General features: G+C 39.3%; 2 protein-coding genes across 4 annotated transcripts; both read left to right on the top strand.

The window, feature by feature from the left end:
- The first annotated feature begins 1307 nt into the window (after positions 1–1307).
- Positions 1308–8234, top strand: LOC113672468 (uncharacterized). 2 transcript variants are annotated; one of them, XM_089182374.1, is made up of 4 exons: positions 1308–1761; positions 3294–3541; positions 5155–5611; positions 6155–8234. In XM_089182374.1, the coding sequence occupies exons 1-4, from the start codon at positions 1452–1454 to the stop codon at positions 6880–6882; spliced, it is 1743 nt and encodes a 580-aa protein (XP_089038500.1). In that variant the 5' UTR covers positions 1308–1451; the 3' UTR covers positions 6883–8234. The 2 variants fall into 2 exon arrangements, with proteins under 2 accessions (XP_089038500.1, XP_089038501.1); XM_089182375.1 differs by having other exon boundaries at positions 3456–3541.
- LOC113672467 (uncharacterized) lies at positions 8226–14037 on the top strand. Of its 2 annotated transcripts, none has more exons than XM_027188756.2 (3): positions 8226–8509; positions 10215–10945; positions 11636–14037. In XM_027188756.2, the coding sequence occupies exons 2-3, from the start codon at positions 10231–10233 to the stop codon at positions 13744–13746; spliced, it is 2826 nt and encodes a 941-aa protein (XP_027044557.2). In that variant the 5' UTR covers positions 8226–8509; positions 10215–10230; the 3' UTR covers positions 13747–14037. The 2 variants fall into 2 exon arrangements, with proteins under 2 accessions (XP_027044557.2, XP_027044556.2); XM_027188755.2 differs by lacking the exon at positions 8226–8509 and adding an exon at positions 8759–9039.
- Positions 14038–14207: the final 170 nt, after the last annotated feature.

Genomic DNA, 14207 nt, shown 5'->3' on the forward strand with positions numbered 1-14207 from the left:
CCACTGACTTCACACCTTTCAGACTGCTTTTCAGGATGAGGTTTGGCCTCTGCTGCCTATAATTACAACAGCCAGCTTGTCTACTACTAAAGAACATTTTGACTGGGCTGTGCAAGTGTTACTAGCATATAAAAAGCACCTTCAGGTAGATTACAGCAAAGCAGACTTTGTACCAAAACACTTTGCATTAAGTATATCATTACCCTCTACAGGTATTTCTAGTTTACATGTGAAAATCCCACAAATCTCAAGGTATATTACATCATACATGTTGACAAAGTAATCAGGGGTAAATTTTTCATAATAGGATGCAATGGTCTTCAGTATCAAGATTATTTGGTACCTAAATAGTAAAATGTTCGAGAGAAGAAATAATCATAAACATTTTTTCTTTCTCATCAGCATCGACTTCCAAAAGTAATGGATAATGACCACCTAAAACAAAGAAGAAATAAATCAAATTTGTGATTTCACAGGGCTTCAATACGAAACAACTATACATATCTTTTATTTCCTACCACTTACAAGTGGCAGGAATGGCTGAAATGGCCTTCACGTGAACACAACAGAATCCTATGCGTGTATAACCATGTAGAACTATTTATTCGGTATCGAAATTACATCCCAAATGTCATGATATTTGACTGAAACTCAGCTTACCCATCTTTCGTTTAGACTTCGAAACTTGCTGCTTTTTACCACCGTTTCAATGTTTTCTTGTTGTTCAAAAGGTGGTAGGGCCATTGCAGACCGTGATTTTTTTTTTACTTGAGAACCAGATCACAACACCCAAGCCTTTTCACGCTAAATATTAAACTACTGAGATTACCTTCGCCGCCGTAAGCCGCCATTTTATCTTTCCCTGAATACTAGTTCCCAAGCTTCGAGCCCGAAGGTCTCAGACATGCACCGAAATTATGATATTCGTTATTTCAGGGCCAATTTAGAAATAACGGTAATCGTTATTTTGGTGTCGAGATCATGCTGATCACAACTGAACGCACATTTACCCCTTTCCTCCGCCATCTTGAATGTTGTAAGACAGTGGAACCGAGTCCTTCTCTTTATTTAACACGTGTAAAGAGCATTGGTAAAGAGTGCCACGAAATTACTATATCCATAAATTTGGTGCCAATTTAGAAATAACGATAATCGTTATTTCGGTCTCGAGATCATGTTGATAAATTTGGTGCCAATTTAGAAATAACGATAATCGTTATTTCGGTCTCGAGATCATGTTGGACAAAAAAGGTCACGCAAGCAGGAAAAGGCTTGGGCACAAATTCAGTAGGCTCGGCTTTTGAGTTGAGCCTGGTTTCTAAGCTCCTTCAGAAAGTGATCCTCAAAAAAATTTCTGCTAGCGCACGCTTTCGGTTTTAGACGTGCTCGCGGAAGTACCTCTACTAAGATTCTTTTGAGATACGCAGTCTACGCTACCCTTTCAAACTCGTATGTTTCAAACGTCAGTGTTCACACAGCAGAACCAGTTTTCTCCACTTAAACATTTGGCAGGACAGCAAAGTTATTTACGTCTACGACGTAATTTCTTGAATTTAATTTTTCACACGCTTTTAGGATGTGATCATATCTATTACATACTTCAGCATCTCATGGCTAGAAGGTTCGTTTCTAAACAGGGACCAGCATCGCCTCGCAGCGAAACATTAGAGGAGGAAGGTGTATTTGACTACGCTGGATTAGACGACTATAGTGATGAAAGTGGACCTGTGCCAAGAGAGGCATACGTTGCTCTAAGAAAAGGTATTTGGTTCAAGTTTAAATTTACATAGTCCTGAAGAGTTGTAGGGAGATTGTATTTGTTGACTAAGCAGTATAAACTAAACGATACATAGAAAATTGTGGGTTTGTAAGATTTCAGGTCAAGATTTAGATACTAAATATGTACCTTTGGCTTGAGGAAATGATAAGGATAATACATAATTATTTAATTATTGCTGGGAAAGTTAGTTTTCCTTGAAATAATGTGTCCTGATGATGAAGAGAACACATAAAAGGTTGCATGATCCAGTGGGAACCAAGCTTTATGTCCATCAGTAATTGTTGTCTCCAATAAGATTCAACAATACTGTAGGACAAGCTCTTGCTTTGACGTCATTTGTCTGTAGACCTTGATAACTATTCTGTTCTTCCCTCAAGCTGGATACATTAAACAATTGTACCCAGTTAATCCCTTTTAAAATTAGCTTAAAAAAAGTTTTACTGTCTACCAAATGGCAATTTCAACGGATAGACATCTTAAAAAATGCCTGACCAAGAGAAATTTAAAGAATTTGTAGAGTTGAGTTACTAAACAACCTTGCCAATACTGTATTGGGGTCAGAATGAATGCTGGGATGGCTAACCAGGTCCCTGGTTGATTAACACAGCCTCAATCTCTGAAAATGGATTGCAAATTATTTTAAAGTTGTATGTTTGCAGACCTTTTTTTCCTTTCCAGGATAAACAAGATCATTGATCTGTGTGAAAATGTAAAAATGACTGTAGACATCCCAAAGGTTCAAGGGACAGGGTTGGCCAATCACAGCATTCATTTGGACACTGTATTAGCAAAGGGGCATACTTTGTGATTGCTTGTGATTGATTAATTTTGTGATTGTGATTGTGATTGTGAGTGTGCATGATCAGATTTCCATTTGAAAGAAAATTTGAACGGTAACTATAAACAATAAACATTCCATGAATACCTGTTACTTGAGTAATAACCCAGTTGATAACGTTTTACGCAATCCCTCACTTACACCCAAAACTATTAATATGTAAAGAATTCTTGCTTGGTGTTGAATTGGCTGGTATGCGTTGTTATGGGTCAGCAGGGCATTTGATGCCCAGCTGTTGGGTATTTAAACAGTTTTCTATGATCTATCAATCAATGAGTAATCATTGCTGTAGTCATAAGTTTTGACATCAAAGAGTAAATATCATTAATTATCATTCTAGCAAAGAATAGCTTTTATAAGTCCAGGTTTTGGCTAACTGAAGGCGTAAATTTTAAAGAAGTTTTATAGTGAGATCCTTTTCATCTTTGTATCTTTTTTGTAGTTAGTTTTTCCAGTGTTGGGTATTAAATTATTGTTATTATTGGTATAGTCGCACTAACATTCTGTTTAAACTTTGTTTTTAATCAATGTATGCTTCCTTTAATTCAAATGATAATGATGCACCTAACTGCATTACAATTGCACCCTGTAAATAACCTCATAGTTTCCTCAGCAAAACATAATTTATTACAGTTGCAAGGATTAAATGTTTTTCTTTTTCAACTATCTCATCAGCATTTCGTGCTGTAGAGAGGCGTTTACATGGGGCTGAGGCAAAGGTATCTGAGCTAACAGCAAAGTCAAAACAGAGAGATAGAAAAGGATCTCATGAACAGGTGTATAAAGAAAGAGATGCTCTGTTGAGTCATTTACATAACAGCTATCTTGCTTTTGAAGAAAAATTTGGAGAGAATGAAAAACTGAAGAAGACGATTCAAGAATTACAGCTTTCTCAGAAACAAGCACAAGGAGGCATGATGCAGGTGTGTAATTTCAATATTTTTTTGTCATAGTCTCTATGTTCAGAAAACAGGGGGTAGAGGTTACTTAATATAAAGGTATCCCTTTATTCATCAGTCAATTTATGTGATTGTGTTGTTCCTCTTGTTTCTTTGAATTTCTGTTCATCTGTCTCTCTTGATTTTGTTGTTGGATTTTGGGTAAAGGTAAAGAATCCGATCCTACCGACGCTTCAGCCGACACACTACCAACGCGTTGGCCGACACACTACCGACGCGTTGGTAAGATCGAACGCATAAGGGCAACCTCGTAAGAAAAGAAATCTAAATCACCGCCATTTTGAGAACGAAACACTAATACCTAGGTCTTCTCCTAGTTTTTTTTTTAAGGGTCGTATACCGAGGGAGTTAGCATGGTACGCGTTGGTAAGATCGACCAACGCGTTGGCCGACACACTACCGAAGCGTTGATAAGATCGACCGCATAAGAAAAGGAACTCTAAATCGTCGCTATTTAAGGGCGAAGAGGGCTTTGTCACCAAAAAAATAGGCACCTTCAAGAGCCACCAGGTCTGAAAAAGTCAATGAAAAAGTCCAACGTAATATAATTGCAGTACTTTAGGTGATAAAAAGTTAAAAACTCGACGACGGGTGTCGGTTTGGAATATTAACGTGTCCTTAAGGAAAAATATAGGAAATGTTTATCTAATGCTCGGTTAGGATAAGTAACTGAGGAGGGACTGGGTTCCAATAACACGACAAACAAGATGGCGGCCAAAAGGAAATTATTCGTTTTCATTTAGTGATTGAAAGTTTTCCAAAGAAGACGTTAAAGATAAGTGTGGAAAAGAAAGGTTTAGCATTGCTTTATATAAGTAAGGCTCAAACAAGGTCACCAACACACCACTGACGCACCACCGACACACCAACGACGCACTACCGACATACCACCGACACACCACCGACGCATCTTGTACGTTTAAGGGTAAACGGTGGCCAACGCGTCGGCCAACAGTCAATCGACAGTCGGCCCACGTGTTGGTAGGATCGGATTCTTTACCTTGACCCATTTCTGGCTGTCATAACTAATCACATTGTTACTGTTTTGATTGCCTGTATGCCACTCTTAGTCTGCCTTATTGTCTATATGTTGAACACTGTCTGACAATCTGTGACTACTCGAGTATCTGGTTGTCTTACTTCGTGTCTCTCTGCCTGGAGCTCAGTCTGATGGCATGCCTGTCATTAGTTTTTTGATGGCATATCTGTCATTAGTTTTTTGATGACATGTCTGTCTGAAGGTCTGCCCAAAGGTGTCTGTCATCTGTCTGTCTGAAGGTCTGTCTGACTCAGCCTTGCATTGTAATTTCAGTTTGCACGGATAAGATGACGAATAAATTGGAAAGCCTTTCATAATTTTTCTCAGATAAAGGGTTTACTCTTAAAACGTCGTCTTCTAAAAAAATTTCATATTGGCTAATTATTTACTCATTCACTCTGCATACAAGGTAATTGATAAGTAAGTACGTGTTTTACTTCGCTATCGACGCAGAACTAGTTATTCTACAGAAAATGTTTTATTTTCTCCTTGTCTGTTCGTCTTTGGTTTTATTTATTTTATTAACTCAATTGTTTAGGCCAAAGGTGGTGCTCGGTCTGGGTCGACTTCCGGAAAGGAAGAACAACAAGAAGAAAAAAAATATACAGATTTAGGCGAGGAGTTGAAAACCATGGGTCTAGAAGTTAAAGAAGAAAATAGCCGGCAATGGATTATCATAGTAGATGGGGATAATCTGAAAAAGTGGGTTGAGGAAAAGTCGGAAGGATATATAACTGTTACAATACAGGGAAGAACTAGAGGAAATAACGCGAACCAAACAGGAGCAGTGGTATCTCGTACAGGGGGATGTGAACTGTCAGATGGAGGACGGAAAAATGCTGAAGCGGAGGCTATATTATTGAAACATAAAATTGAAGATCAGGCACAGGAACTGAATCGGTTTTACAAGATATTTAAGGAGGTAATGGTTCAAAATAAAGAATTACGAACCAAGGAACAGAGGAAGGAAGCAGAAGCCGGCGGAGTGACTGAAGGTAGAGTTGTTACGGTTGTATTTATATCAGAAACTTATCTAAGAAAATAGGAAGAATAAAACGAGAGATCGTGGTAAAGCGCTTTCTGGGGGCAATCAAGTGTTCAGATTTGTTTGTTTGGCGTTTCTGCGCCTGCTGTGGACCGTAAGCGCCTTGCTACGATGTTTTGCAAGTCCGTAAACCTTCCCCCAAGCCCCTCACGGTTTTCAAAATGGCGGACTATCATTGTCTCCTCTTACTCGACTCGTGTAATCTGGTTCAACTCCGACTTTAACCATCATTGAACAAATCTGATTAGGTTTCTCCGGATTCATTTTTGGTTTTGTGTTTGTTCAGGGTCTCACCTCAGCATTTCGAATTGTGGTTTTAGTCGACTTAGTCGGCAGCTTTGCTAGACTTTGACTTCATCCAGTCTCTCTTTCACTCAGAATTTTCTGATAAAATAAGTTTACATTTATTCAATTTAATAGGGCAAAGCAAGGGAGCGATATTTACGATATATTCTTCGTCTAAAGTTTGTTTATTTTCCTTTATGTCCACAAGCTTCAAAACCAGAAGAAGCCCCTGCAAAAAGAACAGTCTTGCCAACAAAAACAGATGTTGTACTTCAGAAGAGAGTAGAGACCATGTTGTCTACAGCCCAAGAACATGTACTGGAAATGAAAAAAGTTCGAGAACACTTGAATTCACAAAATAATAGCTTGCAAAAGCTGGCGGAGCTTACGGAAAAAACAAATGAAGATTTCACGAAATTAATTAAAGCTTCGCAAGCCGGGTCAGCCGGAGCTGAATCTTCGGGATATCCGACAGAAACCCGTACTGGAAGGCCGCAGGAGGGAGAGATGACATTTACCGAAAGGCATCGATTCGAACAAGTGGGAAATTTCGAACGGTTAGTCGCTGAAGATGCCCCTCTAAGCGTTCCCGTTCAAGCCGTACAAGAAGCATCAGAATACCACCGACATAATGATCAAGATGAAATTGGAGCTACTGGCTTTGGTCGAAGGTTGAGTAAAGAAAAATATTTATCTCCGATCTCGAGGGCTTCTTCGGATGGAGCCGAAGGAAGGGCAGTTCCCATGGGAACATTTTTGGCCGAGAACACGGGGACTGGAGAGAGTGATATTGAAATTATCGATGAGGAGGATTTCATTGGTGCAACTCCTGTAGTCGGCAAAATATGTCCAATGTGTGAAAAGTTTTTTCCTGAAAGTTATGGTCAGAGAAATTTCGAGGATCATGTGCAACAACATTTTGGTGACGATCCGTAGTAACTAATTTGGGAAAAGCCCTTTTCCTCCAATAGTCAATCACCTTTTTGATGTATTTTCCTTCTAGGAAAGCACATATTAAACAAATCCACGGTTATCTTTTTTCCCTTTTTTTAAACTATCTGGTGAGTCTTTTTCTAGTAAAAGTTTGCTTAATGGATTAACCTCTTTGATAGACAGGAATTGTCGTTCTCATTATTTTTTTCGTGGCCCGGTGGATGGTGAGGGAAATAGTTAAGTGGGTATAGGGGATCAACTTAGACCAGCCAAGAACAGACTACTTTAAGTCCAAATAACTCGGACCGAAAATGAGACATTTGAATTGATCTTCGTCGACTACTACTCATGTTCGACGCGTTCCACGTTTTGGCTCGTAATCATTACTAGAAACTGTGGTCCTAAAATAGCGAATTTGTTCGTATGTTCTGCTTTGTTAGCTTTTTCCCTTTTCGATTCAAAAACACTTACGTTAGAGCGATTCGGAAACTTTGTCCTTCATTTACGATAAAAGTAATTTTTCGATGACTGACAATCACATCCTAGGCGGAAAATAATAGAAAAAACCCGCTGTTTATCAAACTGTCGTGGACTTGATATGAAGCGAAATGTGTGTTGATTAAGTTTTAGCGAGATATAAACAACTAATTTTCTACAGTAAAAATCGAACGCATATGGCCATTACAGATCCAACGCATGGAATAGCCAGGTTCAAGTATGCGCGCGCTGAGTGTGATATCAGAACAATAAGTTAGAGGCCTTCGTTTCTTAGTTCCACCTTGACGAGTTAATGAGCTAAGGCAGTATTCCCCTCCGAGGAAAGCGCGCGCAATCCTCGACCAACGAGAGCCTTCCTGGTTACGCTACGCCGCAAATATTACAGATGTATAATATTTTCGCCACTTCAAGTAAATGTCGCGAGAACAATAAACATTCTGCCCAATGATAATGTAGCACTAAAATTTAGGGTATAGAAATTGACAAAATCTTCAACAACGGAAGGACTGATTCTTTTTGTTGTTCATTATTGTAAATCAGCGATTTTTTTTTATCTTGAGTCAGATGGGTAATTACCTGATGTGTGGGTCATTTAGTGACGTGGACTGTTTTTAAAGGAAGGAGCGAACGTAAGGGTTTCGAAACGGAAATGCTACGCCTTTATAATTCTGTTTACGTCATTTGACATCAAAATATGTTTGTATTGGTGATTTTCTGTTTCAGGCCACGGCAGAGAAATTTCTAGAATTAAGCTGTGAACGAATCGGAAGTCACATTCTGTTACTGAGATGCAAAAGTGAAGTGTAACTTAGAGCGTTTATATCTTGGCGAAGAAATTAAACTGGCATAACCACGTGTCCATGTGTACATATATTTTTCTGTTGATTCAGTCACCCATTTAGCATCAGTTTGCGGAGCCTGAGGGAGTTTAGGGTTTTCTAAAGTGATATTAGAAAATGCAACAGCATGTAAACAAATTGGAAAACCCTTAACTGTATCAAGGCAGCGATAGATATTTCTACCCTACGTAACTTTGCCTAACAACCCGATTTTCTTTCCTCTAGTAAAAAAGTCCGTCTTAGTAAATCCAGGCCAGATTGCGTGATCCAAGAACGGACTATGCAAGTGAAAGGTAATAGATCAATTTTCAGGTCGATCAATGCCAGAAGATGCATATCTAGTCAAGCATAGATACACGTATTCTTTTTTTTATTTTACATCACTTCTATAGTTTAAAAATTCTGAGAAGGGCCACTTTGACCAAAGATTAGATCGGTTCAATGTTGCACTCGAAATATAGAAAACCAGTTTGATGCATTTTCTATTCTGCTAACGATAAGGTATATGAATATTCAAATGATGATGACAGAGTCTATTTATAGAGCGAAAAGGGTTGAGCTTTCGAAAGCGGAATAAATAATTCATACCGACTTTGTTTTATTTGGTTATGAACTCTGCCTACTTAACCTTATTAGTTTACTTCAGGGAGAGATGACCAAATTTTAAAAATCAACTGTTATCGAATTGGTTGTCAGAGTGTTTTCTGAGATCAATGAAACAGATCACAACTGAGGAATATTAGCCAGTGTTTACACGCTACTGAGACCATCGATCTTTCCCTGTCGCGCAGAGGAGCATTTTTCGTTGAGAGGCAGCTTTGAGGTAGGATTCGTGGCCCATACATTTATAGCGTTACCTTTTACTCCTAAATCTTCCTAAAAAGGCTTCGATGAATTTTCCTCTTGTAACTGTGTAGTATTAATTAATTGTGAGTCTGCAGAAAATAACCAGGGTTACGACTTGAATACAGTCTTTCGCGACAGTATAGTCCTAAAATATTTTGGACCAATTTGTCGTTGTAAACCTGTGGACACAAACGTGAAGACTTGTCTGATGTGATTTATGCTTTAATTTGTTTTTCTTTCTATGACATTGAAAACAGTTGCAATATTTGGTTCTTAGTTGAAAACAGTCCGAATCATCTGAAATTTCCATCGGTTAACATATGAGTTCTATCAGATTATGTTTTCGATTACTTAAGTAACGCTAGAAGATTTGATGAAGAACACGAAAGAAAACATTTTTATAAGGATTTTTACACAGTGGAATGAATCATTATTTAAGAAATGAGCTGAAATAATTTTTTGTTCGGTCGTCGTGCTGCTACTGATGTGCCCTGAGTCAAACTGAGTCTCATAATAAATTATTTTGACATGGTTCAAACACACCCGCTCTGACCCAAAACAAACTGATAGCACTCTTTCAAAGTTTGCACGGCTGGTATAACTAACTGCTGACTAGTAATCAAACAAGGATACAAACTATTCTTAAGGATAGAGTTTGCACTGAAGTAATTTTTAATTTTTTTCTGAGGTGTATTACTGTACGACCCACAACAACATAAAATCTGTTTGTTTAAGTTATGCGATATAAAAGCAAGCATTTGCTAATGGTGACGCCATCTATGTGTCTGTCCTCTTAAGTAAGAACAAATGAAAATAATTTACGCCGGTTACAGTTCGCTGAGTTCTCTACGTTCAAGTTCGCTTCACTTTCGCTCGCTCCACTTACTCTTATTCCAGGTATAGATTTAGTGCATAGATAAAATTATGAGACATTATTCAGGGAGGGCCGTTATTCATGTTTTTCCCGGAGAGATTGTGGTACGTGTGTCACGCGAGTAGCGAACTCGATGTTCAATGTAGCGTACATGTAGCGAACTCGAAATGTAGCGTAGTTTGCTCTTGACCTTCAAAAAGGTGAAACCTTTCTCATGCGATATGAGGTGGGAGGCAATGTAAGTACTGTTTTTTAAATCTCTTCTTTATTTATATTAGAAACCAGTCTTATTTGATGGCCTCTGCAATGGAACAGTCGTTTCATTCCTCGAAAGAGACAACTAATTATGCTCGGCTGTGCAGGCTTCTGGTGGATGTCGGATCACATGTCTTGAGAAAGATATTCGACGCGAAGCGTCCACCAGGAAATTTGGACACAGTTTTGTCAAGTCCTTCAGTGCATTCCGTTCTGCAAATACTTCGAAAGAAGAAAGTCCTTAGTTGTTTGCAATGGCAAAAACTGTATCCCGCCGTCAAATCTTCAGTTTCATCACAGCATTTTGATATCAGTACCCTGATGGTTCTGCTGCGGAATCTTTGTGGTCTTAATCCTCCGGCTACTGGCTGGGATACACTTCCTCCACCAGATGACACATCCCTTGAGGCAGATATCGTTCGCATCAAGTGCTATAGAAACACCGTTCATAGTCATGCTAGCGAGGCCTCGATTGACGACGCAACGTTCAATCAGTACTGGAAGGACATCCAGAGTGCACTAGTGAGAACTGGAGGGGAAGGTTACCAAGGTGCTATTGATGACTTGAAAAGTCAATGTATTGACAGTGATTTTGAGGAACACTACAAAGAGCTCCTTGAACAGTGGGTTAAAGATGAAGCCAGCATGACTGAAAAACTGGATAAAATGATGAGAGAGTTCGGCGAGTTTGATAGGAAGTTGGACGAATTAAAGGAGGCCATGGCGAATGCCAAAAGAGAAATAGGAGCTGAAGGTATGCGAAAAGATATGATTTTTGTAGTAAAGATAAGGAGCATAGGGAGGATCGATAGGCTCAAATTTCCATCAACTACATGGCCTGGGTGTTTCTTTGTTCCAAAAACACTTGTCAAATTCAAACCTTTGCAAAAGGTTACAGGGGGTGGGGCACTTTTTCTTCTCTCTTCTGCCTGTCAATGAAAGGAAGCCTTCGCCGATGAACCAAGTCGCCTCTAAACTGACGACGTTTTCTTTTAAGGGAACGTAACAACACAAATCAAAGAGATACATGGCCTCAAATTTTGGGCTTCCTCTAGTTTGTCAGGAGTCAGAAGAGTTTCAGACTGGGTAAACATTTCGATAAATTTAAACCCTGTGTGCGAGAAGCCATTCTTCACGTAAAAGAGAAGAGTGAACAGATGATTCAATATCTAATATCCAATACTACTCCAATTAATACTTAAGAAGGTGTAATCTGATCGTCCCGGTGAGAGTAGTCTTGGTAGGGATTGTTGTCAGAAGCAATGAGTGACGTCTTCACAATCTTAACGGAAGTATCACCAGGGTCAAGTAACTTGGATGGACTACTCTCACCTGGACGGTCGGAATACAAATGTTACCACCGTCACTTTAAGGTAAAAGCCATTTAATGTACTAAAATAATTTGTTAATCAAAGTTAAGACAGGCTCTGGATTCTCTTTTCAGCTGTAACGGCATATACGAACGCATTGAAGGAATCAATAACAAGCCAAACTGAGTTCTGCCGTCTCGCTTCTCAAACCAAGAAAAATGTGAAAACAGATGACATTTTCACAAATATTCTCATTCAACATGGAAGAAAACCCGTTGAAGACCATAACATGGAAAGAAAGAAGCATCTTCGCCAATACGGTCAAATAAGAGGAAAACCAGTCAAGCATTGCCAAGAAATATTCACTTCAACCGATGGCAATGAGAAGAATCCTCAATCCATTCTCCTCACTGGAAAGGCAGGCATCGGTAAAACTCTCTTTTGTCAGAAGTTGATACGAGATTGGGCCGACGGCAAATTATTTCAGTTTCCCTCGGGAACAAACATTCCCGACTTAAAGTTCGCATACTTACTGACCTTTCGTCAGCTGGATTTACTTAAAGACACTCCTGTCAACTTGAGAGGAGTCCTGAACCGATCGTCAGTGTTAGATGACCACTCAAATATTGACGATTCTTTGTTTGAGTACATGGTTGGTCATCCGGCAGAAGTTTTGATCGTCATCGACGGGTATGACGAGTATTCAAAGCAAGATTTCATCGCTAGCGATTTGGATGAGGAATTTCCAAACAACGCCCGAGAGGAGATGCCAGTAGCCGCCCTGTGTGCCAAACTCATCAAAGGAAGAATCTTGCGAGGTTCCGTTGTCATGGTAACGTCAAGACCCGAGGAATCTGACAAAATAAAAGATGAAATTGACTTTGATCGATACGTTGAAATTACAGGATTTTTTGAACCGCAGGTGAAGGAATATATTGAGAAGTATTTCAGGGGAAACGAGCGATTGAAAAACACAGTACTGGACCACATGACAAAGAACGCCAATCTTGTCAGCTTTGCCCACATTCCTGTGCTTTGTTTCCTGATGTGTTCCTACTTTGAGTACATTCTAACGGAATCAACGAGCAGTGATACCCTTCCTGTGAAAACAAGTGACCTTTACTATGAAGTGGTAAACATGTTTGTGAGAAAGCACAGCAAAAAGAAGGGACTGTCTCACGAGGAAACTTTGGATAAACTATCAGAGCTTGCTGCCCTATTGCTCCTGGAGAAAAAGTTTCTATTCGCCAAAGAGGATGTGAAAATGTTTGGTCTAGAGGAAGTTGAAAGTTTGAGCGCAAGTGGTCTTCTTCATTGCGGTCCTCCTTTCAGAAAATCTTTTTCTGAAACGACGAAATATTTTTGCTTCACCCACCTGACTCTCCAAGAGTACCTAGCGGCTCGTTGGTTTGTAAAGAGGAAAGAGATTCCTCCTGGAAATGTTTCATCAGTGGTACTTCAATACATGTCCGGTATTCTGTCAAAGCAGAAAGACCACACACTTATGGAACAAATACTTAATGGATTCAGCACTGAATACTTTTTCAGGAGGAAGCTTCTAACAGCTTATTGTCTGATGGAGTACGAAGACAAAGAGTTTGCCAAAAGTGTCATAAAGAAGCGCTTCCATGAATTCTGTGATCGCAAAGGCACAATTGTTTTCAGGAATGTGACTGATACGGGTTGCACTACAGTATCTTTTCTTTTGGATATTATGAGTAAATTGAATGCAGAAGGAGAGTCGGGCAGGAATAATTCAATCTGTGAGCAGCAGAAAGCAACATGCAGAGCAATTTCGCTGGATCTGAGTGGTAATCAGATCACTGATGACGGTGTTTCCAGTCTATGTCAGGTACTGCAGACCGCAACAAGTAAATTACCAAAACTGGTTCTAAGTGGTAATCAGATCACAGATGCTGGTGTTGTCAGTCTGTGTCACGCATTACAGACAGAAACATGTGGCATAACCACACTCAATTTGAGTTTCAATCAGATCACTGATGCTGGAGTTGTCAGTCTGTGTCAAGCTTTACAAAAAGCTGTTTGTAAGGTGAAAACACTGGATCTTAGTCTTAATCAGATCACTGATGTCGGTGTTGACACTCTTTGTCAAGCCTTACAGACAGAAACATGTAAGGTAACTACAGTGGATTTGAGCTCTAATCAGATCACCGATGTTGGCAAGGAGAGTCTCGCTAATCTGTTGAAAATTAACCCTGGCCGTTACCATATCGATTACTTTTAGTGATAGAAATTCGCTGAGAAGTAGAGCTCCTCTCAGAGAGGTACCAAAAATTGTTCAAACATTTAAATATATGCACTGCGAATGAATTAAAAGTACTGTCAAACTTCTTTGACTGTAGCAATAGGAATATTAACAGTGTTGTATTTCTAGCTGACCTAGCAATGAGGTTGGTTTCATGATGCCTTCTGTTTGACAAGATTAGCCTTAGGTCCTTAGAAAAATTATTCTATTGTTCTAGTTAGGAATTACACTGAATGAGGCGTATAGTGCTAATAAATGTTACTTAGTTAAGATTCCAGTCTTCCTAGAGAAATCCACCAGCTAGCAGCTAACTGCGGTCGGGTTTCCTCACGTGAATTGAGGTGCACCACGAAATTATTTGAGTAAAGCCAATCATAGCACAGACGTGTCTTGTGTATTGATGAATAAGTCATGAGTACTTTGGATACTCAGTCACTCGA

This window comes from Pocillopora damicornis, chromosome 9, assembly GCF_964200805.1.
Source record: "Pocillopora damicornis chromosome 9, jaPocDami1.2, whole genome shotgun sequence".
Classification (NCBI taxonomy): Eukaryota; Metazoa; Cnidaria; class Anthozoa; order Scleractinia; family Pocilloporidae; genus Pocillopora; species Pocillopora damicornis.

What these genes read in the sequence shown, in the direction of transcription:
- LOC113672468 (XM_089182374.1), top strand. Translation starts at nt 1,452, where the DNA reads ATGTTTCAAACGTCAGTGTTCACACAGCAGAACCAGTTTTCTCCACTT. An exon ending in ATACGTTGCTCTAAGAAAAG is followed by an intron (nt 1,762 to 3,293) that starts GTATTTGGTTCA and finishes CTATCTCATCAG; the next exon opens with CATTTCGTGCTGTAGAGAGG. An exon ending in AGCCGGCGGAGTGACTGAAG is followed by an intron (nt 5,612 to 6,154) that starts GTAGAGTTGTTA and finishes TATGTCCACAAG; the next exon opens with CTTCAAAACCAGAAGAAGCC.
- LOC113672467 (XM_027188756.2), top strand. Translation starts at nt 10,231, where the DNA reads ATGGCCTCTGCAATGGAACAGTCGTTTCATTCCTCGAAAGAGACAACT. An exon ending in AAGAGAAATAGGAGCTGAAG is followed by an intron (nt 10,946 to 11,635) that starts GTATGCGAAAAG and finishes TTCTCTTTTCAG; the next exon opens with CTGTAACGGCATATACGAAC.